The 24308-nt window shown below is 38.8% G+C and overlaps 1 protein-coding gene across 1 annotated transcript in view; it reads right to left on the minus strand.

The window, feature by feature from the left end:
- Nucleotides 1–24308, minus strand: part of LOC127840670 (contactin-3-like) — a 29795-nt gene that overhangs the window by 3617 nt on the left and 1870 nt on the right. Inside the window, exons 2-20 of the mRNA XM_052369082.1 lie at nucleotides 20720–20814; nucleotides 17866–17951; nucleotides 17138–17289; nucleotides 15335–15530; nucleotides 14635–14765; nucleotides 13375–13470; nucleotides 12930–13163; nucleotides 12670–12769; nucleotides 12254–12441; nucleotides 11558–11743; nucleotides 11164–11315; nucleotides 10540–10726; nucleotides 8954–9120; nucleotides 6754–6880; nucleotides 5515–5661; nucleotides 5019–5113; nucleotides 2630–2722; nucleotides 578–725; nucleotides 89–210 (exon numbers count right to left, since the gene is read on the minus strand). Coding sequence (XP_052225042.1) covers nucleotides 89–210; nucleotides 578–725; nucleotides 2630–2722; nucleotides 5019–5113; nucleotides 5515–5661; nucleotides 6754–6880; nucleotides 8954–9120; nucleotides 10540–10726; nucleotides 11164–11315; nucleotides 11558–11743; nucleotides 12254–12441; nucleotides 12670–12769; nucleotides 12930–13163; nucleotides 13375–13470; nucleotides 14635–14765; nucleotides 15335–15530; nucleotides 17138–17289; nucleotides 17866–17951; nucleotides 20720–20814 — 2702 coding nt within the window. The remainder of the gene's footprint in view (nucleotides 1–88; nucleotides 211–577; nucleotides 726–2629; nucleotides 2723–5018; nucleotides 5114–5514; nucleotides 5662–6753; nucleotides 6881–8953; nucleotides 9121–10539; nucleotides 10727–11163; nucleotides 11316–11557; nucleotides 11744–12253; nucleotides 12442–12669; nucleotides 12770–12929; nucleotides 13164–13374; nucleotides 13471–14634; nucleotides 14766–15334; nucleotides 15531–17137; nucleotides 17290–17865; nucleotides 17952–20719; nucleotides 20815–24308) is intronic.

A 24308-nucleotide genomic window follows, 5' to 3' on the forward strand; every position in this document is an offset into this window, starting at 1 on the left:
ATTTTATTGTGAGAAGGGAGGGGGCGGAGTGCCCGGGCCATACCCCTCATGTAGAGGTTTTATAAAGCGATCAAAGCACTGTACTGACCGTGTAGCCTCCAATGCGGCCCTTGATGTGCTCCCTGTCGTCCGGAATAGGGACCCAACTAACCAGAACGCTCGACAGGTTCACTCCGCTGACGCTTGTAATCTTAGGTACGATATCCGGCACTGAACAACAACAACTAATTTGAATATAAACTTTAATATCTAACAATCGAATTTATTGTATAATAAGTAATAGAGAGTAATGGTTCTCATTTATACATTTTGTTATATATGTTAAAATAAACCTCCACAACTATAACGGCTTAATTGACTCTCGACGTTTTTTAGCAACCAATAGACCCATATGACACAAACACCTGAATATGGGAATAAATCACGTATAAAGCATTTTTGACTTATGCCTTCATTTGCATATACCCAATAAAAACGCGGGCAAAACGGAACTTAAAAGCCCCGCCATGAATCTTGAAGGGATAAAATATATAATATGTAATGAAAGCTAACACAGCATTCATGTTAGTTCTCTTACTGCCCATAGCGGAGAAGACGGTGACGACGCTGGAGTTAGGTCCGGCGCCAAGGTCGTTGAAGACGCCCACCATGACGTCATACCCGAGGTAGTAGTTCTCCGCCCCCACCAGCGCCGAGTACATGCCCACGTGACCGAGGAGCACGACCTGCAGCAAGATGTAAGACAAACTCACAGCGTTATGACGTCACGAATAAACAAGTACGTCATATATGTAGTGTATTTTTGCATTAAAAAGGTGTGCATTGGATGTAGTGTAGTCGGTATTACGTCATAAATGACACGTGCATGTGGTGTTTTGTATCAGGTAGTATAGATACGATCATTGCATTTTATAAATAGTATGTACGTATCAAATCATTTTTTATAAACAACGTGAAGACATGACGAAGCGAAGATGAAATTCACTCACAACATAATTATTACCAGATGCAGCGAATGTCGTAAAACGCCATGTACGGGGATTAAGCGTGAGTGGTTGATGACATGTACCATTGTATATAATCCAACTTATGCAATATGATATGATTAACGTAATCTTAACATGATGGTGCGTGCACGGTATTAAGTAATTTATGGAATGTAAATGTACTGTAGAGCATGCAGCATGGCGTCATTTACGAAACAGCCCTTCACTGAGGCATTCTGCACAGAAAACATTAAATCAGCATTGGGAAATCTGGCATAGCGCCATTACTGATGTCCATACAGCCTCAGCATATATGTACCCAAATGAGGACATTGATGAAAGCGACCCGGTCTCTGAAGTGGTGGCAGCAACAAGGACTGAAACCAACACTGCAATATTGTTTTGAAACGCTAGACAAATTACACAATTTATGCAGCATCCTGAGAATAAATTTCTTCCACCAGTAAAGATAGTCAGGAATCTTAACACTGAGGCGAAAGTTGATTCGCTGCGCCGACCACAAGTAAAGAGGGACTTCAAGGCCCAACAGGTGGTAAGACCAGCTAAGGCCAAACAAAACAGCAGGCACCACAGCCATCTACATCTGATATGTTAGCAAAACCGGGGCGGCCACTGCCACTTGATTTACGGTCAGAGTCAACTTTTGAAAGGGACACAGCTAGTGATGACGTTTGCTATGTGTGCCAGAAAAGTAGTCCACCTGAATTCAGGAAGGATGTTTAGTTTTTAATGGGGTAAATGTGCTGTGTGTACGCAATGGGTACATCTAGGTTACTGCACTGATGTAAGTTTCTTGAGGCGGAATAGCTTCTTCAGGTGTCCTCATTGTGCCGAAGAATACATGAAAATGTTACATAATGTGAATATTTAAAATGAAAATTAGACGCTGCTTTAAAATAATTATTATATTATTTTATTTGATGTCTTTAATTGCACATATTTAAATGGTTATATACGTTATTGATTTTTGGTTAGGCAGATCTTTGTTTATTCATGTTTAATTGATATTTGTGCTGTTTAGCCTATTTACCGCGGATTAACCCGCCGAAAAAAAACAATGGCGGACAACGGTGTTGTTTTCGTTTACTTAAAATTGAAGGATTTTCGTCATAAAAAGGCAAATATCCAATGAAGTTAATTCAAATATGTGTGTCTTTTAAATCATTTATCAGATATATGAAGATGGTTTCTAGACGAACATGCATATCCCTCAAGTACCGCGAGTCAACCGTGATGCAGTATATATATACAATGGATCTATCGCCCAAAGGACATACCAGTAATGGCCATGCGCATTGCATCCAATGTCAGATATGTTATCACGCTATCAGTGGTAGGCTTGATGCATCATTTCTTCTAACACATTGTATAGAAGACATCAATATTCACGCATTATGATAATCCATCTTAGATTAATTGAAAAATGGGTATAGTCACAATGATTAACCAATGCGTGTAACCAAGCCAAAAACTGCATAGTCGTCATATACATTCAACTGTTGTATTGCTTAATCGCGAACAGAAATGACACGAGCATTATAAAGTTTGTAAAGACGATCTTTCAACCTTAACGCCATCTTAACTATCATCGAGTTATGGGTGTTGGAGTGTCGCCTGCTTACCTTGTGCCAGTCGTATCGTTCTCGCGTGCTCTGACGTTTCCAGTACAGTGTGTAACCCAGTCCTGGGCCACAATGTTCCGACTCGGGGATTGGCTGAAAATACAGCATGTTACATTATGAAAACTATACATGGCAACTCGTAAAACGTGCATATATGTAATACAAAAAGAATAAGCACTCGAGTGTTGTTATGTTTCGCCAGGTTAATATGGATGGTCTACCATTCCAGAGGTCCCTAGTTCAATTCCTGGCTGGGGCACTGGAAATTTCAGAAATGCTTCAAGTGTTTCCCAACCAACTAGAGATGTACTGGTATGAAACCCGGGTAATTCTCGCGTGTATCGGTGCTATACACTGAGCACGTACAAGAACCACGTCCATGATATGTTGAGAGTGCCTACTTACTGTCCATGATTTGTTGAGTGTTCCTTTTTACAGTCCATGATATGTTGAGATTGCCTACTTACCGTCCATGATATGTTGAGTGTGCCTGCTTACCGCCCATGCCATGTTGAGTGTGCCTACTTACCGTCCATGATATGTTGAGTCAGCCTACTTACCGTCCATGATATGTTGAGTGTGCTCATTTACCGTCCATGACTTGTTGAGTGTGCCTACTTACCGTCCATGACATGTTCTGTGTCCCCACTTACCGTCCATGAAATGTTGAGTGTGCCTAATTACCGTCCATGACATATTGAGTGTGCCCACTTACCGTCCATGACATGTTGAGTGTGCCTGCTTACTGTACATGATATTTTGAGAGTGCCCACTTACCGTCCATGATATGTTGAGAGTGCCTGCTTACCGCCATTGATATGTTGAGTGTGCCTACTTACCGTCCATGATATGTTGAGAGTGCCTACTTACCATCCATGATATGTTGAGAGTGCGTACTTACCGTCCATGACATGTTGAGTGTGCTTGCTTATCGCCCATGATATGTTGAGTGTGCCTACTTACCGTCCATGACATGTTGAGTGTGCCTGCTTACCGCCCATGACATGTTGAGTGTCCCCACTTACCGTCCATGACATATTGAGTGTGCCTACTTACCGTCCATGACATGTTGAGTGTGCCCACTTACCGTCCATGACATGTTGAGTGTGCTCACTTACCGTCCATGATATGTTGAGTGTGCCTGCTTACCGGCCTTGACATGTTGAGAGTGCCTTCTTACCGCCCATGATATGTTGAGTGTGCCTGCTTACCGCCCATGATATGTTGAGTGTGCCCACTTACCGTCCATGATATGTTGAGTGTGCCTACTTACCGCCCATGACATGTTGAGTGTGCCCACTTACCGTCCATGACATGTTGAGTGTGCCTGCTTACCGCCTATGATATGTTGAGAGTGCCCACTTACCGCCCATGACATGTTGAGTGTGCCTACTTACCGTCCATGACATGTTGAGTGTGCCTACTTACCGTCCATGACATGTTGAGTGTGCCTGCTTACCGTCCATGATATGTTGAGTGTGCCTGCTTACCGCCCATGATTTGTTGAGTGTGCCCACTTACCGCCCATGACATGTTGAGTGTGCCTGCTTACCGTCCATGATATGTTGAGAGTGCCTACTTACCGTCCATGATATGTTGAGAGTGCCTACTTACCGTCCATGATATGTTGAGTGTGCCTGCTTACCGCCCATGATATGTTGAGTGTGCTTACTTACCGTCCATGACATGTTGAGTGTTCCTGCTTACTGTCCATGATATGTTGAGAGTGCCTACTTACCGTCCATGATATGTTGAGAGTGCCTATTTACCGTACATGATATGTTGAGTGTGCCTGCTTACCGCCCATGATATGTTGAGTGTGCCTACTTACCGTCCATGATATGTTGAGTGTGCTTGCTTACCGCCCATGATATGTTAAGTGTGCCTGCTTACCGCCCATGACATGTTGAGAGTTCCTACTTACCGTCCATGATATGTTGAGTGTGCCTGCTTACCGTCCATGATATGTTGAGAGTGCCTACTTACCGTCCATGATATGTTGAGAGTACCTACTTACCGTCCATGCTATGTTGAGAGTGTCTACTTACCGTCCATGATATGTTGAGTGTGCCTGCTTACCGCCCATGATATGTTGAGTGTGCCTACTTACCGTCCATGACATGTTGTGTGTTCCTGCTTACTGTCCATGATATGTTGAGAGTGCCTACTTACCGTCCATGATATGTTGAGAGTGCCTATTTACCGTCCATGATATGTTGAGTGTGCCTACTTACCGTCCATGATATGTTGAGTGTGCCTACTTACCGTCCATGATATGTTGAGTGTGCCCACTTACCGCCCATGACATGTTGAGCGTGCCCACTTACCGTCCATGACATGTTGAGTGTGCCTACTTACCGCCCATGACATGTTGAGTGTGCCCACTTACCGTCCATGACATGTTGAGTGTCCCCACTTTGCCGTCCCCTCCTCCCAGATTGTTCGGGGCGCGGTACGGGGGCGCTGAAGGCGTGTGAATGTACACTGGAATAGCAGGACATGTACGTACATGCATAAGTTATATGTTATAAGTATGTATTAACTTTAAATGCTAATGTATAACACTGGATTTTATAGTCACTTTAAGTCAAGGATTTATGTGAAAACTTGATAAACCGTTGATTTATTGACACTTCACATCTCAAAAAGCATATAAATGTAAATCTACTTTTTAGACATTCTTTAAAGTAATAAAAAATAAAGATCGGTATACCAAATTGTTTGCAAAAATCTGTATGTATTATTGACAAATATGGCTATTAATTAACTAACAGCTCAAATTTTTTATATTAAAAAACAATTAAGTCATGTTATTGTATCTTGAATATAATAACATCTTTAATTCATAGTAGAGTGTATGAATTGCGAACCGGAAGGTCTGCTACTCTCTGATCCACGACCAAAGGCGTTCACGGCGCGCACCTTGAACCGGTAGTTCGTGTTCGGAACCAACCCCGTGACGTTGGTAGAGCGCTGATCGCTGCGATTTCCGTTGTTTATAGCAGTCGCGACTGCAGTGCTCTCCGAAACGTCTGCGAAAGCACACAGGTACATATTTTGGGGAATGAAAGAATTGATGTAGATCTTCTCTCTTTGTTTAAGAAGCTGCGATTTAACGATTCACTTTCATATAAATGATACGATTGGAGCAATTATAGAAGCGTTTATTCAACATCAACTAATGCATAGAGGATATTTGTTGGATTTAGTGGAATGTCGATTTTAATTCACGAGTGATCAAAATACATGTTTTTTTTATATGACCACGGGTGAATTAAAGTCGATATTCTAATGAACCCAATGAATGTTCTTTTAAGTTTATGCTTACAAATGATTATTGTTGTATTTAAACTTGAGAATTACGCTAAAATAATGACGCCATGACATGAAAAACAACGTCAACCTCAGTGAAACAGTGAAACTTATCGATAATTTTCACTGTTAATTTTTACCTTTTTTGAAACAGTGAATAATCGGTTTCAATTAAGTGATATTTCTATCTTAACCACCGGAATACATAAAATAAACCATATTATTAACTTTTTTCAATTAAATGTATCAATGGATTAATGTAAGTAAGACTTAACCAATGGTCGGATTTTAATTGATTTTCTTTATGTTTACATCAAAGTATGGTCACCTCTTGCAACTATTGTCCAGTTTCCAGGATCGTAAAAAGTTTCTGCCTCGATATCATAATACAGGATGGGAGCACCGTGTTCCATTGATGATGTCATAGTCCAGATGACGCGCGCACTGAATGACGTTACCGTTTCGCCGTCAACGTACACACCTGCTGGAGCGCCCGGCGGACCTGTGTTGATGCATGTGTATATGTTGCACAGACGTTTATACACATTAGATATTTTCAGTGGTGAATACAGACGTTTCAAAAACTTGGAAATGGCTTCAAACACTTTTCTCTCGCTTATATTATAATGCAGAAAAAGTTCAGTACATTTAAGACTTTTAAAGTAAAACAGTTAATAATCGTACAGATTATGTGTTACACACACTTTCACAACTGCCCGTATGCTTATCAAAAACTCGATTTCAGAGGATTCTTATTTGAACATTTCTCTTTTAAAACAACGCAACTCACTACATGTTGTGTGGACACTGACCTCTTACGGTGACCTTGGCCGTGCGAGTGTCCACTTGGAGGGGCGTCTGTGCCTCGCACGTGTACTCGCCTTCATGAGCGTACTGGGCCTCCCGGATGTAGAGGCCGGAGGCGCCTTCCTTCATACCCTGTGGAACAGCATGTAACTCGATCAATGATTGGTAAATATTTGGTTTGGATAAGTTAATAACTTTTATTACACATGTTTTTATAGTAGACGCAGTAGAACGATTGTCAACATTTGATTTAACTTCAAATTTGCAAGTCTTTGTATCTACATAACCCCGTAATTAAGATACATGTTACTATACAAGCACACGAATACGAAATGCCATTGATAAAACAAGAGCTTTTAGGGACAAAACAGCAGTCCCTTAGAGGGTCAATGTTGTCTGAGTAGGACCATGATCTTCGTAAGTCTCATAAATCTAGCTTTAGCACTCTTTAGTAATGGCAGAAGGCAGATTTTAGTCTTCAATCATTTCTGTTAACATAGCAACCACATTTTTGGTATGACAAAAATATACTAAAAAAATGTGCCTTCTATTGATGACCCATAGAGTTTCATCAAAAGACCGCAAGTACTTTTTTAGATGTCGCGACGTCAGGATTTTAGGTGTTTGGGTCGTGATCTGTAAAATAGGGGTTTAATGCATGTGCGTGAAGTGCCGTCCCAGATATGCCTGTGCAGTCCGCGTAGACTAATCAGGACGACACTTTCCGTCTTAACTGGATTTTGGCTAAGAAGAGACTTTCTTTAAACGAGAAATATCATAAAAGCGGAGGAAAGTGTCGTTCCTGATTAGCATGTGCGGACTGCATATTAAACGTATGGACCTTTATAGACATTCCGAGTTTCATCAACAAGGCTTACATACTTGGTAAGTTATCGATATCCAGAAATTAGTTTTCAATTATATGAGCCGCGTTCTGAGAAAACTGGGCTTAATGCATTTGCGTAAAATAGTGTCATCCCACAGGCTAATCAGGGACGACACTTTCCGCTTTAATGGTATTTTTAGTTTCAAGGAAGCCCCTCCTCACCGAAAATCAAGTTTAGGCGGAAAGTGTCGTCTCTGATAAGCCTGTGCGGACTGCACAGGCTAATATGGGATGACACTTTACGCAAATGCATTAAGCCCAGTTTTCTCAGAACAAGGCTTATATGTGGACCTGTAACCACAGAACAACCGCATTATTTGTCTGACGGAAACTCTGAAAAAATGTGTAGCCCTTTAACCCATTTATGCCTAGTGGACTCCCCCATACTTCTAAATTGGATCAATTTATTTCCAAAATTTGGGAAGTCTAGTATATTTATTTCTATATTTAGAATATTTCTTACAGAAATTCCTTTATGCAAACAGCGCAGACCCAGATGAGACGCCGCATCATGCGGCGTCTCGTCTGAGTCTACGCTGTTTGCCAAGGCCTTTTTTTTAGACGCTATGCATAAATGGGTTAACGAAAATCGAAGTTTCAGCAGCCAAGCATGCACTATTTTTTAGTTATCGCAGGATCAAGATTTTAGTTTTCAATAATGACTATCATAACATCTGTAACTGTAGCAACCACACTTTTAGTCTGACAAGAACACTGATATTGCGTACGTATTCCCCATTTAGCCCTTGGTCCACATACCAAGTTTCATCGTCATAGCTTTTAGTTATCGCAGGATCCAGATTTTAGTTTTCAATAATGACTATCATAACATCTGTAACTGTAGCAACCACACTTTTAGTCTGACAAGAACACTGATATTGCGTAGGTATTCCCCATTTAGCCCTTGGTCCACATACCAAGTTTCATCGTCATAGCTTGTGTACATATTGAATAAAAGGGGGATCAAGATTTTTATTTTGCATTATTTCCGTATAAACCATACGATACACATTTTTTGTCTGATGAAGAAACTGAAAATAACGCGCATTTTTTTTCCCATATGATCCTTTATGCATATACCAAGTTTTGTCAACTTATCTGAAGTAATTTTTGAGTTAAGCAACAGCAAATCGGACAGACGGACACGCGGACGTAGGACACACGGGGGTAATTTTGTTAGTCCTCTCCGGTTACACCGAAAGGGTCTTGTAAAATCATATATTTTGATGATACGTATATATTACCAACAAAATAACCTAATAAATATGATATATGAGTTTAATATAATTCAGGATTTTGACAGTTCACATTTTACGTACCGATATAAAATGATGGTGCCGTTTAAAGTCAATGTAATGTCCATTGAACTTCCACCGGTACTTGACGTCAATATCGCTCCTCGCGACATCGACGTAGCACGGGAGGAACTGCGTCTCGTTGACGGCTACTTCCGTCGGCTCGGGACCGCGCTCTATCACCACGCCGTCTGGAAAAATGGGAAATTCGCGATGTGCACAGTATCATGAAATGAACCAGATGCGTAAGTATTAGAAAAAGCACTTATTATAATTTATCTTGAAATTATTGTTCGAATGCTCCTAATTCATGGTGCCTATACCACGTGTCTTTTTAAGATCTGTGTTGGGAGAATAAAGCGCGATCCAGTTGACATTTTTAATGATGTCTTTTTAAATATTTCACCATTTTAATGGGATAAAGTGGAGAGCCCGCTCAGTCGTGAGAGTTTTCTATAGGTAATAGGTATCATGATCTTTTTAAACAAATAAGTATTTTTTTTAGGAAAGCGCAACCGCGCGTTTTTAATATGAAGTCCCCACACTGATCCGACATTTTTCTAACCATTCAAACGCGGTTGCACTTTATTGAAAAAAAATACCTATTTGTTTAAAAAGATCATGATACCTATAAAAAAAAAACCTACGAATGAACGGGCTCTCCTCTTCATCCCATTAAAAATGGTGAAAAATTTAAAAAGAGATCTTTAAAAATGTTAACTGGGTCGCGCTTTATTCTCCCAACAAAGATCCGAAAAAGTCACGTGGTATAGGTAATTTTAGATGTAATATTGAACCTGAAATAGTGCTTCATTGATACATACATAACTTAGGATATCTCACACTTGATTGAGAACAGTTATAATGAATTTGCAAAATGTTACCCCATGAAAAGGTTTATTACAAAAATATCCATTCGCCCCTGCATGTTTGTTACAGAAATATAAAGCAGGCTTCCGAAAATGAATGTGATGCTTCATGGAAGGGAATCAGAAATGTGCGAGATCAACAGCAGAAATCATTAAGCGAACCTGTCAAGATTCTGCTTTTTATTACAATTACATTGAAAAACAATGTGACTGGCAACTCATAGTTGAACCACGCACATGGCCATATGCTTCCCAAATACAGCCTTCTATTACATTTACAATTTAAGTGTTACGTGAATGGACCTGATTGTCATAACTTATTAAATACGAAACTATGCAAAGGCTCCTTTTTGTAAGATAAAAATACATTTCGAACGAGGAAAACTAAATTTCTTTTACTCACGAAAAACAATGCGTCAATAATGTTCGTTTAAATTTATTTAAATTTGAAAGGACCTTCCACGTTTTGATAAATTGAAAAAAAAATGAGAAAAAAATGTTTTAAGATTTTCAAATGTTCGTTGTAGTTATGTTTTTTGCAAGAAACAATTATACTGAACACCAATCATGCTCTAAAATATCCATTAGATATCCAGCAGATATTAAACCGATATTGGTTCTTTAATATTATGCTTTCTGGGTTGATGTCATAATCACGGTGTGCATAAATATGCGTGTGTTCGTAAATAAAATCAGGACAGTATTTTATAAATAAAACAAATGCGAATATTGTTTATATACCCACGACAGTGATGAAGGTGGAGTTGTGTGCCTCGCCATATTCGTTGCTCGCCACGCAGATGTACAAACCGGCGTCTGCGGCCGAGAGTTCGGTGATGATGAGCTCAAACGACAGCGCCATCTTGAGTCGCCCGCCAACGTCTCCCGGCTTGAGGCCCAGGGGTCGACCGTCTTTCATCCACTCTACCTGCGATTGAACATAAAAGCATTGTGTAGCGTGCATTTATCTTTTTAATGCTTCTTCGGCATCTCGATATAGTAATCGCATCACTATGTTACAACATGGTTTCATTGTGAGATTTCAAAACTGTTTTACAAGGAAACCGAAGTTTTTTTCACATACATCTGTAAAATGCAGATCGATTCGATTATAAACGTACGGTTGGTAGTGGTGCCCCTTGCACTCTGCACGGAATCGATGTTTTCCCTCCAAGAGACGCCATCTGGGAATGCTTCATAGGGAACTGCTCGAAGTTAGGCCCAAATGCTGTCAAAGAACATCCAGTGCATAAGTTTTACGCCACATGATAGCAGCTGCATCAACGGATTTTTTTTTAATAACTCGCGATAAATAACTGTGCGATGGCATTTAAATTCATGCACGTCACACAATGGCGGACCCACTGGACAACAGTTTAGCCCCGCACCTAGAATCCGAAGTTCGCCGGAGCTGAAGGACGTGCCGTGTCTGTTGGTGGCGGCGCACTGATACATGCCGCTGTCGCCTGCCGCCACAACGCTGATAGTCAGCTGGTTCCCGCTCACCTCCAGCTTACCTGCACGGACATTCAAATACAAAGTTAAACAGATTTTTTTTGCTTTCAATAACCATTGAATCTGTATGATTTCAGACTTAAAAAATCAGTAACATCACGTCTCCCGCACTTACCGGGACCATTTGTCAGTAGCACGCCATCCTTGTACTGCACTTACCGGGAACACTTGTCAGTAGCACGCCATCACGTCTCCCGCACTTACCGGGCACATTTGTCAGTAGCATCACGTCTCCCGCACTTACCGGGCACATTTGTCAGTAGCACGCCATCACGTCTCCCGCACTTACCGGGCACATTTGTCAGAAACACGCCATCCTTGTACCAGGAATAACTCGCTCGGGGTCGGGCGACCGCCTTACAGCGCCAGACCACCGTCTGCCCGGCGTCCACAAACATGTTGTTGATCGGGTCAGAAAAGTAGGGCTTCGCTGGGAAACAGATCACACACAAAGTGAATAGTAGGATTCAACACATGATTCATATTTGCATTAGGGCGTTTACAAATAATCAGTAAATGGTATCTGCATTTCTTGGTTAATATCTGTTTTTGCGTGTTTTCCACAACGACAATTTTGAACATTGCCCATTATATTGGTTTTTCATTTTGCAGCTAAATTTCTGCATAAAGGAATAAATACGTCATTGCGCACTGTTATTCTCAAAATATTAAATACACATTCATACGAAAAAATGAGGTAATATTTACTTTTCGATTCAAATCTTAACCGGTTTAAGAGAATAAATGATAACTTGTTTAAATACATTCCAGCATTATTACATGTGAACTAGTTCTTGGTTTCACGCGTTGATCACCTTTAGTACATTAAAGTTTACAGAATATTCTTTATTTTAAGATTGAAGTCTAAGAATTGGTTGATTAATACGTCAAGGTCCGATAACGATGTTATAACAAAAGGTAACCCAGTGGCTGTACTAACTCTCGAGTAGCAGCGAGATGGTGGCCGTCTTACTGACTGTGCCCTGGCGGACTACTTTACAGATGTAGTCTCCATCCGCCTCGAGCGGCGCGTTGGCTATCGTTAGCACGCGGTTATTGTCGCTGAGTTGCGTCCCCTTGACGAACGGCTGACCATCAGCGCGACTCCAGCTGTACTTCAACGGAAGGCTGCAGACAGCGGAGTGATGGTTATTGCACACGTTATAAATACACATATTTATTGAAATAAAGGAGATTTATATATAAAAAAAACACAAAACAAATACTTTTATGAATGCTAATTGTTTTAATGGTATGTACAAGAACAGTAAGTGCTACAATTTTATTACCGGTATTATACTTTATTAATAAATGTGATTGAATCCAAAACATTTTTCTAATAAGGCAGCTACGTACGATCCATAAGCGACGCATTCGAGCCGCACCAGGCTTCCCCTCAATGCCGGTGTCGGGAACGTGTGCGTATGAATGATGGGGCCGTAGTTGTTTGACATCTCTGACAAAGCAAAGGAGCAAAGTAAAATACCTTAATACGAAAACATATAAGGCAACTGAGCATCGAAAATGAAACTTAAAAGCTTGAATGATTGCCTGTCTTCGATGTAATTATCCGAAAAATATATCAAACATGTCGATAACGCCTTTTCTCCACTCACTTCCGGGTCTGAGTATTAGTTTGGTCCCCAGACCGACTCTGCTGGGCGACATAGTCGTATCGGCGTCGTAGTCGTGAGGGGCAACGAGCGTCACGACGCAGAAGTAGGTGCGGTCGTCGGAGAGCTGCACCTCGGAGAAGTACAGATAGCCGGATTGCGAGATGAAGTGCACAGGGTGGTTGGGGAAGATGTAGTTGTGTGTGTTGTGGTTCTGAAACCAGCCGTACCGCACCTCTACAACAAAACACGTAAAATATTGAATTAGCCTTATTTCATTGCCGGTAGAAAACAATATTAATAACGGAAATGTACTGGTTATTTCTGTAATGTAGTCTTACTATCGAAGTGAATGACTTCGTGCAAGAGTTAAGGCCATAATGTATAATAGATTAAAGTGCTGTTGTTTTCCCTCGACCGAATCAACCGACGCAGTTTCTGTTCGCACCTGGGTTGTACGCTGGTGTGAAGCAACTAACGCGGACTCCCTCGAACACCGTGCCCACCTGGTCGTCTGACTTCACTGGCGAAAACGCGTGCAGATCTAGTGCGTAACCAAGAAAGCATTGAAATTTGAGTAAACAGTATGCCATTTACATTGAACCAGGCAGCTGGTATTCAGATCACACGAATCAATGAGCACATATATAAAAGTATGAAACCGAAGTTTTAATAACGAACATTGTATCTGGTTAAATCTATGTTACAAGGCCACATCTAGCATTCGAATTTTGGCTATTGGTTTAAGGAACACTGATTTTGTATGGGTTAAATTTATGTTATGACATAGTTTACGAAATATTCGTTGATTTTGAGTGTTAATGGGGCTTTAAATAATGTATTGTACCAAGCTTCTGACTACAAGGAGCATGGTGTCCATTACTAATTAGGTAACGAGTGACCGCTTTTATTTGCTTTGATTTTATGAAGATTTTCTTTCAATAAGTTCTTGAAGACGTCCACCTCTCGGTAACTAAAGGTTTAAGCCCGTTGTTCGCTTATTTCGTTTGTGACAGAGTCGAAGGCTATATTCGACAATGTTCGTCTGACAAATTGCGCGAAAACGATGTCATTTTCAGGATTGCGTTGTTGATAATTTTACAGTGGTAAGTAACAAAGTTCAATTGTTAGGTTATAACGGAGTAACCATCGTGTATACAAATACAACTATATGGTGGTAACATATCCATGTAAATAACTGCGCTAATCAAGTAGCTACAGCTAATATAAACCACTGTTAATACAATTGACCGCTGAGGTTAAACAACCTGTAAAAACACAGATTTTTAAATGTTTATCAATAAACGTTAATATTTCACATAAATTGACTTTCATATTTGACTGATTTTCAGAAAATAATGTGTACATATTGCATAACTCTGCATTGAGATAAAATTGACGATTGGTCCCTCTCCTTATACCCTTCCGTTTGCCCGTTATCACCACGTTCATTGATGGCAGCTGTTATCAAAGCAATGACTTATAATGGAAACCAAAACTGCGACTTTGTCCATGTACTTTTTTGGACGTGTTTTTGCATAAAAATAGAATATTCGAATATGAATTTTGGATTCGAATATTCGGCCGATTTTCGAATATTCGAATATTCGAATATTCGAATATTCGGATATTCGGTCCCATCCGTAGAAAAAAGATAAAAATCTCCCAAAATGATTTCGGTACTGTGTATAGCGGGGTCCTCACTTACATCCAAACTGCACGACTGCGGCCCTGCTTAGGACGGTGCCCAGCGAGTTGGCGGCCTTGCATTGGTACATGCCCGCGTCCTCGCTGACACGGGGGCCCTGAATGATCAACCGCCCGCCGCTTACTGTGTACCTGCACAACATGCAACTTTCACTCACAAATACATTGGCTGTAGTAAGAACTTAACGAAATTAAAGACAAGTACATGGAGTTTGCTTAAGGTGGTAATCTCTGGTGAACCATTAAGATGCTGACGATGATGGCGAAACGGATGTTAAAGACAACGATAAAGATGACGTTACGGTTTCTTCTGCTTCTGCTTCTGCTTCTGGTGATGATGATGATGATGATGATGATGATGATGATGATGATGATGATGATGATGATGATGATGATAATGATGATAATGATGATAATGATGATGATGATGATGATGATGATGATGATGATGATGATGATGATGATGATGATGATGATGATAATGATGATAATGATGATGATGATGATGATGATAATGATAATGATGATGATGATGATGATGATGATGATGATGATGATGATGATGATGATGATGATGATGATGATGATGATGATGATGATGATGATGATGATGATGATGATAATGATGATGATGATGATGATAATGATGGTGGTGATTATGATGATGATGATGATTATGATGATGATGATGATGATCTTGCCTTTTGCTCTGCTCAGATGTGATGGTAGTGTTTCCTCGGTACCATGTATATTTGGCTGGCGGGTTGCCGCTGGCGAAACACTCCAGAGAGATGGAGGTGTCCGTGCCCTCTCCGATCACCGCCACGTTACGGGGCTCCAGCGTTATGAAGGGACCTCTGGGTATCTCCTGCTTGTTCAGCCCGCCGTGACCATAATCTGGGGTTAGAAAACAGTTAAAATATGCTATTACCCTTTTGAGACGTGGGTAATTTTCCTAAAGATGTTACATCACACATTTTTCATAAATAAATGACCTTAAATCATTATAAACATGATAATTAACCTTTCGTCTTTATATTAGTTGCTTTTTTCAAATATTTATTGTCTGTGAACACGAAACTAATCGATTGAGATGATAGTGGCCGACCGTCATCTTGAATGTACGGTCCATCTTGAGTCATGGATTCTGATTGGCTGTTCCAATTTAAGTATTTGCATGCTATAAACACTCCTAAAACTGACATTGCACGGAGATTACTTTCTTGTGAAAAAAATGTCTACAGAAGCTGAAGCATGGACAATACTAATAAATAAACGAGTATGTTTTACTGAGAAACAAAATTAATGTGAACAGTAAAGGGATCAAATAAGGTTTGTATTTTATAAAAACTTATCGTGGTATCATGAATAAAATATTTACCAGTTTTTGACACATTTTTGATCAGCAGCACGAATGCTACTTTGTTGAAACATTTTACGGAAACAAATTGCATTATGTACGAAACTTGTATCAGGTTATTTCACGCGATCTCTATAACCGCGACTCAAAAACAACCCACGACTGAACAAAAACAATTCGAACATGCACGAAGGTTTTCGTGTACGATATACATGTATATTACAATTTCATGCTGTATATAGGCGATAAACATTCCTATATATAGCGAGTTTTGGCGACCCTAATTCCCGCCAGTCAGCCAAAAAAAAAATTGAAAACGATTCAGCTCTGAATTCTGAAAATATTTTTTTAATACTACAGCGCGATATGTTCATCAACTTTATGAAGTTTATGAAATTCTGTCGTTCCACACACTGAAAATTCTGAAGTTATACAAATAATTTAAATTTTCTTGAAGAATGATTTATGCACGACATATACATTTTGTTAATCGATCACAAATTGAATAATCATTTCAAAGAACAAGACATGCTACAGACCAACCAACCTCCAACAAGCCAACCAAAATGGATACTCTCCACCTTATTTTTGTTCAGGGAGAGGAGGTATAGCCAAGGTTTCTATACCGTAATCTCTGTTCATGACGTCTGTAAACTGCACATCATTTTGCGACATCTCGCAAATGAAATTCGCGTGTCGACTTCCAGAAACCAGCGTCCATCCATATGTCGTATGCTTATTACCTTTTAATAGCAGGCGACATTATTTATAATTATTCAAAATCTGTTTTGCTTGATTGAATTTTTTAATGACTTAAGGTATATATTTATGCATTACTTGTACGAAGCTTTATATTAATTAAAAGATAATCAGCATGGAATATATGGCGTTGTTATAAATGAGTCGCGTTCTGAGAAAACTGGGCATAATGCATGTGCGCAAAGTGTCGTCCCAGATAAGCCCGTGAAGTCCGCACAGGCTAATCAGGGACGACACTTTCCGCCTAAACTTGATTTTCGGTAAGGATGGACTTCCTTGAAACTAAAAATACCATAAAAGCGGAAAGTGTTGTCCTTGTTTATTCTGTGCGGACTGCACAGGCTAATCTGGGACGACACTTAACGCACATGCATTATTATCTTACCGTACGCGTACGCAATTCTGCTGTACAGGCCTGAAATCAAGTTCGGAGCAATGTTCCAGAGCTCAGGCGTGATTGCATCAGTTATGACGTCACCGGTATCCCAATTCACGGTGTCGATGGCATAGTAACCACCGATAAACCAGGTAGATTGTCTACAAAAAACATGAAAACAGGACTCACATTAGGAACGACGTTCTCAATGTTAGGCATTCGATAGTTCATAAAACAGTGTACTTCAATTGTAAAATCAGTTTAAATCATCAATATCCAAAACAGCCCAAATAAAACTGTATCATTACGCAGTTATTGGTATAAACATATTCTTTAATACATATTTACGTCCATTAACAATCGTTATATACCAGTATCTGTTAACATTAAAATTTATTGTCATATCGATCAGTTGAAATGTAATTATTCGGACAAACAAAATTGTATTCGGTCCGGACTGCCCCTATCCGGATAACTTGCCAGGTTGCGATCCGGAATGCCCGATAACATCCCTATTAAGTATCCGGATACCTAGCCGGTATTCAGTCCGGAATAAACGGTAACATCTATATTAACTTTTAGGATACCAATCCTATGTAAGGTCCTGAATGCCCGATAACATCAATAGCCAACTTCATACAGTGAACATATCAGACGAAGGTTAAGTTAAGTTCCTCTTATAGCCCTACACAAACCATCGCAAATAACGACAAGCTGAATGTAGGTCTTCCACTTACAAGACGACGTCGTTGTCGTTGAGCCAGGAGGCGACCATCTTATGCTCTGCAAGGTTGTTCGCGGTCAACAGCCGCGACCCGTGGGTCTGGAAATTGCAAGGTGCTATCGTTCAGATGGCTTGCAAAACGGGGTTGGAAAGAGGTATGACAATAAAATTACTATAACACAAAGACAGTTGAATGATTGATTGTGACTGAGCAGCTAAAAGAGATGAATAATTCGAGCGTTATGGGAAGCGGAGACCGATGAATGATTTAGCGTTATGGACAGCAAAGACCGATGAATGATTAAGCGTTATGGACAGCAAAGACCGATGAATGATTAAGTGTTATGGACAGCAAAGACCGATGAATGATTTAGTGTTATGGACAGCAAAGACCGATGAATGATTTAGTGTTATGGACAGCAAAGACCGATGAATGATTTAGCGTTATGGACAGCAAAGACCGATGAATGATTTAGTGCTATGGACAGCAAAGACCGATGAATGATTTAGTGTTATGGACAGCAAAGACCGATGAATGATTTAGCGTTATGGACAGCAAAGACCGATGAATGATTTAGCGTTATGGACAGCAAAGACCGATGAATGATTTAGCGTTATGGACAGCAAAGACCGATGAATGATTTAGTGTTATGGACAGCAAAGACCGATGAATGATTTAGCGTTATGGACAGCAAAGACCGATGAATGATTTAGTGTTATGGACAGCAAAGACCGATGAATGATTTAGTGTTTTGAACAGCAAAGACCGATGAATGATTTAGCGTTATGGACAGCAAAGACCGATGAATGATTTAGCGTTATGGACAGCAAAGACCGATTAATGAGTGTTATGATAAGTGGAGACTGATGAATGATTTAGTGTTATGATAAGCGGAGTCCAATGAATGATTTAGTGATATGGTAAGCGAAGACTGATAAATGATTGAGCGGTATGATAAGCGGAGACCGATGAATGATTTAGTGTTGTGATAAGCGGAGACTGGTGAATTATTTAGTGTTATGATAAGCGGAGACCAATGAATGATTTAGTGTTATGGTAAGCGAAGACGGATGAATGATTGAGCGTAATGATAAGCGGAGACCGATGAATGATTTAGTGTAATAATAAGCGGAGACCGATGAATGATTTAGTGTTATGATAAGCGGAGACCGATGAATGATCAAGTGTTATGATAAGTGGATACTGATACATGATTAAGTGTTATGATAAGCGAAGACCGATGAATGATTTAGTGTAATAATAAGAAAAGACCAACGAATTATTTAGTGTATCTTGAAGCAGAAACCGCCGAATGATACATTGTGATTGGAAGTGTTGACCGATGTATGATTAAGTGTCATGGAAAGAAAGAGACCGTTGAATGATTCATGGTTATGAGAAGCGCTGACTGCTGAATGATACAGTGTGATTGGAAGCGTTGACCGCCCAATAATACAGTGTAATTGAAAGATGTAACCGCTAAATCATTGACTGTGATTGGAAGCGATGACCGCTGAATGATACAGTGTGATTGAAAGTGGTGACGACATAATGTACAGTGGGATTGGAAGCGTTTACCGTTAAAAGATAGAATGTGAGTGGAAGAAGAAAAGGCTGAATGGTACAGTGTGATTTGAAGATGTAACCGCTAAATGATACAATGTGATTGGAAGCGGAAAAGGCTGAATTATACAGTGTGATTAGAAGTCGAAAACGCTTAATGATACAGTGTGATTGGACGCGGAAAAGGGGGCATGATATAGTGTGATTTGAAAATGTAACTGCCAAATGATTCAGTGTGAATGAAGTTGTGACAGCATAACTATACAGTGATTGGAAGATGTAACCGCTGAATGGTGCAGTGCGATTGGACGCGGAAAAGGCTTAATGATACAGTGTAATTGGAAGCGGAAAAGGCTGAATGATACATACAGTATAATTGGAAGTGGAAAAGGCTGAATGATACAGTGTAATTGGAAGCGGAAAAGGCTGAATGATACATTGTAATTGGAGATGAAAAGGCAGAATGATGCAGTGTAATTGGAAGCGGAAAATGCTGAATTATACATTGTAATTGAACAGGAAATGGCTGAATGATACAGTGTAATTGGAAGCGGAAAAGGCTGAATGATACAGTGTAATTGGAATCGGAAAAGGCTGAATGATACAGTGTGATCGGAAACGGAAAAGGCTGAATGATATATTGTAATTGGAGAGGAAAGGCTGAATGATACAGTGAAAGTGGAGGCGGAAAATGCTGAATGATACAGTGTAATTGGAAGCGGAAAAGGCTGAATGATACAGTGTGATTGGAAGCGGAAAAGGCTGAATGATACAGTGTGATTTGCAACGGAAAAGGCTGAATGATACAGTGTGATTGGAAGCGGAAAAGGCTGAATGATACAGTGTAAGCAACGGAAAAGGCTGAATGATACAGTGTGATTTGAAGCGGAAAGGGTGAATGATACAGTGTTATTGGAAGCGGAAAAGGCTGAATGATACAGTGTGATTGGAAGCGGAAAAGGCTGAATGATACAGTGTAATTGGAAGCGGAAAAGACTGAATGATGCATTATGATTAGAAGCGGATAACGCATAATGATACAGAGCGATTTGATGTTTGACCACTTAATGAAACAGTGTGATTGGAAGCGCTGACCTCTTAATGATACGCTGTGATTGGAAGCGGTGACTACTTAATAATACAGTGTGATTGGGAGCGGGATCGCTAACTGATATATTGTTATTGGAAGCGATGAATGATACAATTTAAATAATTCATTGTGATGGAGAGGCGAATGTGGTTAATCATATATTGCCATTCATTTGCTGACGCGCTCTCATGCACATGTCGTCAACGTGCTCACCCAGCAAAACGAGTCCGCCTCCTCCAATATGAGACGCCTGTCCGATATGAAACCATAACAATGCGTGTTCCACAGGGTCCAGCCGTCTATGCAACCTGAAAGAAAATCATGAATCGTAAAACCATTCTGCAAAATAAATGTCAATAAAGGAAAAAACACACACCATAATCAGAAGAATGATTTTTGCTGTGTTTTTTTTTTTCGAATAAAATGCCGCGTTGTCGAGTCGAAAACCTAAGAAAATGTCTGATTAAATAATCATTAACCCATTTATGCCTAGTGGAATCTCCCATCCTTCTAAATTGGATCAATTTATTTCCAAAATTAGGGATGTCTAGTATATTTCTTTCTATATTTAGAATATTTCTTACAGAAATTCCTTTAAGCAAACAGCGAAGACCCTGATGAGACGCCGCATTATGCGGCGTCTCATCTTGGTCTACGCTGTTTGCCAAAGCCTTTTTTCTAGACGCTAGGCATAAATGGGTTGATAGTTTCAAGATTATAACTTATTAGAGTCTAGGAATTACTTCCTATAAAAGTGTGTTCTAAACCAAGAGATTATCCTTGAAATAAATTTATCAATGGAAAAAAATATCACATCCTTCGTGCGATTAGTTGCGATATTATTATTTATTTTCGTTGTCATCAGTCTTTAAGTGTAGGAAAACAAGTGGCGGTAGTAATAACTCACAGGAGACCAAGTTATATTCGCTTAATATGGGAAATATGTTTAATATTTATATTTGTAATAAACTTATAAAAGCAATACGATATGTGGAATAGGAAGGTTTTTGATTGGTTGAAATCGGGTAAAAAAAAGATCACGTCCGCAACCGTGGTTGTGCAGCCAGCGATCTGCACGTTCTTCACATTAGGATATCATGTTATATAATAGGAGAGTTTGAATAGTAGTAAGACAATTCACATTATCATGTTATATAAAAGGAGAGTTTGAACAGAAGTAAGACAATTCACATTATCATTATCTCCTATAAAAGGAGAGTGTGAACAGAAGAAGGATAATTCACATTATCATGTAATATAATGGGAGAGCTTGAATAGAAGTAAGATAATACACACTATTTTGTAATATAATAGAAGAGCGTGAATAGAAGTAAGATAATTAACAATATCATGTAATATAATAGGAGAGCGTGCATAGAAGTAAGATAATTAACATGATCATGTAATAAAATCGGAGAGCTTAATTAGAGAAATATAATTCACATTATCATGTCATATAATAATAGGAGAGCTTGAATAAATGTAAGATAATTAACATTATCATGTCATATAATAGGAGAGTGTGAACTGAAGTAAGATAATTCACATTATCATGTCATATAATAGGAGATTGTGAACAGAAGTAAGATAATTCACATTATCATGTTATATAATAGGAGAGTGTGAATAGAAGTAAGATAATTCATATTATCACGTTATATAATAGGAGAGCTTGAATGGAGTAAGATAATTCACATTATCACGTTATATAATAGGAGAGCTTGAATGGAGTAAGATAATTCACATTATCACGTTATATAATAGGAGAGCTTGAATGGAGTAAGATAATTCACATTATCATGTCATTTAATAGGAGAGTGTGAACTGAAGTAAGATAATTCACATTATCATGTCATATAATAGGAGATTGTGAACAGAAGTAAGATAATTCACATTATCATGTCATTTAATAGGACAGTGTGAACAGAAGTAAGATAATTCACATTATAATGTCATATAATAGGAGAGTTTTAATAAAAATAAGACAATTTACATTATTATGTCATAAAATAGGAGAGTTTGAATAAAAGTAAGATAGTTCACATTATAATGTCCTATAAAAGGAAAGTTTTAATAGAAGTAAGATCATTCAATTATCATGTCATATAATAAGAAAGTGTCATTAGAAGTAAAATAATTCACATGACAATATCATAAAATAGAAGAGAGTGAATATATGTTTGATAATTTACAAAATCATGACATATAAGGGGTAATTACAAAAGTAAGATCATTTACATAATCACAGTATCGTGTCATATTGTAGGATAGTTTCAAAAGAAGTAAAATAATTAACATTATCATGTCATATAGTAGGAGAGTTTGAAAGAAGTAAGTTAATTCACATGATCATGTTATATAATAGAAGAGCTTGAATAAAAGTAAGATAATTCACATTATCATGTTGTATAATAGGAGAGTGTGAATAGAAGTTAGATAATTCACATTATCATGTTATATAATAGGAAAGCTTGAATAGAAGTAAGATAATTCACATTATCATGTCATATAAAAGGAGAGTTTGAATAGAAGAAAGATAATTTACATTATCATGCCACATAATAGGATAGTGTGCATAGAAGAAAAATAATTCACAGTATCATGTCATATAAAATGAGTTTGAATACAAGTAAGATAAAAAACATTATCGTGTATAGTAAGAGATTTTGAATAGAAGTAAAATCATTTACCTTATCATGTTATATAATAGAAGAGTGTGAAAAGAAGTAAGATAACCCACATGTAATATAATAGGAAAGGTTGAATTGAAGAAGGATAATTCAAATTATCATGTCATACAACAAGAGAGTTTGAAAAAGTATGATAATTCGCATCATTATGTCATATAATAGGAGTGTGTGAATAGAAGTAGGATAATTCAAATTATCATGTTATACAATAAGAGAATTTTAATAAAAGTAAGATAATAGCATTACTATGTTATATAATAGGAAAATGTGAATAGCAGTAAGATTATTTACATTATCATGTAATATAAAATGAGAGTGTGAATAGAAGTAAGATTAATAGAGGATTATGTGTTGAACTTGTCTAGCGTTATTCAATCTAACAATGACACTAGCACATAGACACAATTTCTGTTTTATTTTGTTCAATAAATTTTAACTCCAACACTTGCCAAAGTCCATATCCAAATCCAATAATGAATCAACACGATACATGCGAACCCCTAAGCGTCGCCTTGCCCAATACAGCAAGAAATCGTGTAACTACATCCTTGCCTGTGTGCGTGGTACTGACCTACTGCCAACAAAGTGACACGTTATATACCAGTGAAACTGACAATAATTTTACGTATGCACAGAGGACATGAAGGTGAGATATGTGATTAACAGATGGTTAACAATTCTTTAATGTATATACATAATTTATTCAGTTTAAATCGTTGATTTGATCGTTAAACATCACATTCTTTTTATTTTTAGTTAATTGTCATAAATTGTGTTGAAAATCGCACTGCGACCTCAATCGTATAACATTGGGGCTGAAACGGTGTTCGCGAAGCGCACCCACGGCCTACAAAAATATTAAGAACGCAGAGGTGTGCGCTGCACAGTCGTAAGTAACGCCTTAGCAACACTGTGGGGCGCAGTGCAATAGCCCAGTACATCATGTCGCGGCGATCATTTTAACCCATTAATGCATAGCGTCTAAAAAAAGGGCCTTGGCAAACAGGGTAGACCCAGATGAGACGCCGCATGATGCGGCGTCTTATCAGGGTCTGCGCTGTTTGCTTAAAGGAGTTTCTGTAAGAAATATTCTAAATATAGAAATAAGTATA

Source organism: Dreissena polymorpha, chromosome 8 (genome assembly GCF_020536995.1).
Source record: "Dreissena polymorpha isolate Duluth1 chromosome 8, UMN_Dpol_1.0, whole genome shotgun sequence".
In the NCBI taxonomy this organism is placed as follows: domain Eukaryota; kingdom Metazoa; phylum Mollusca; class Bivalvia; order Myida; family Dreissenidae; genus Dreissena; species Dreissena polymorpha.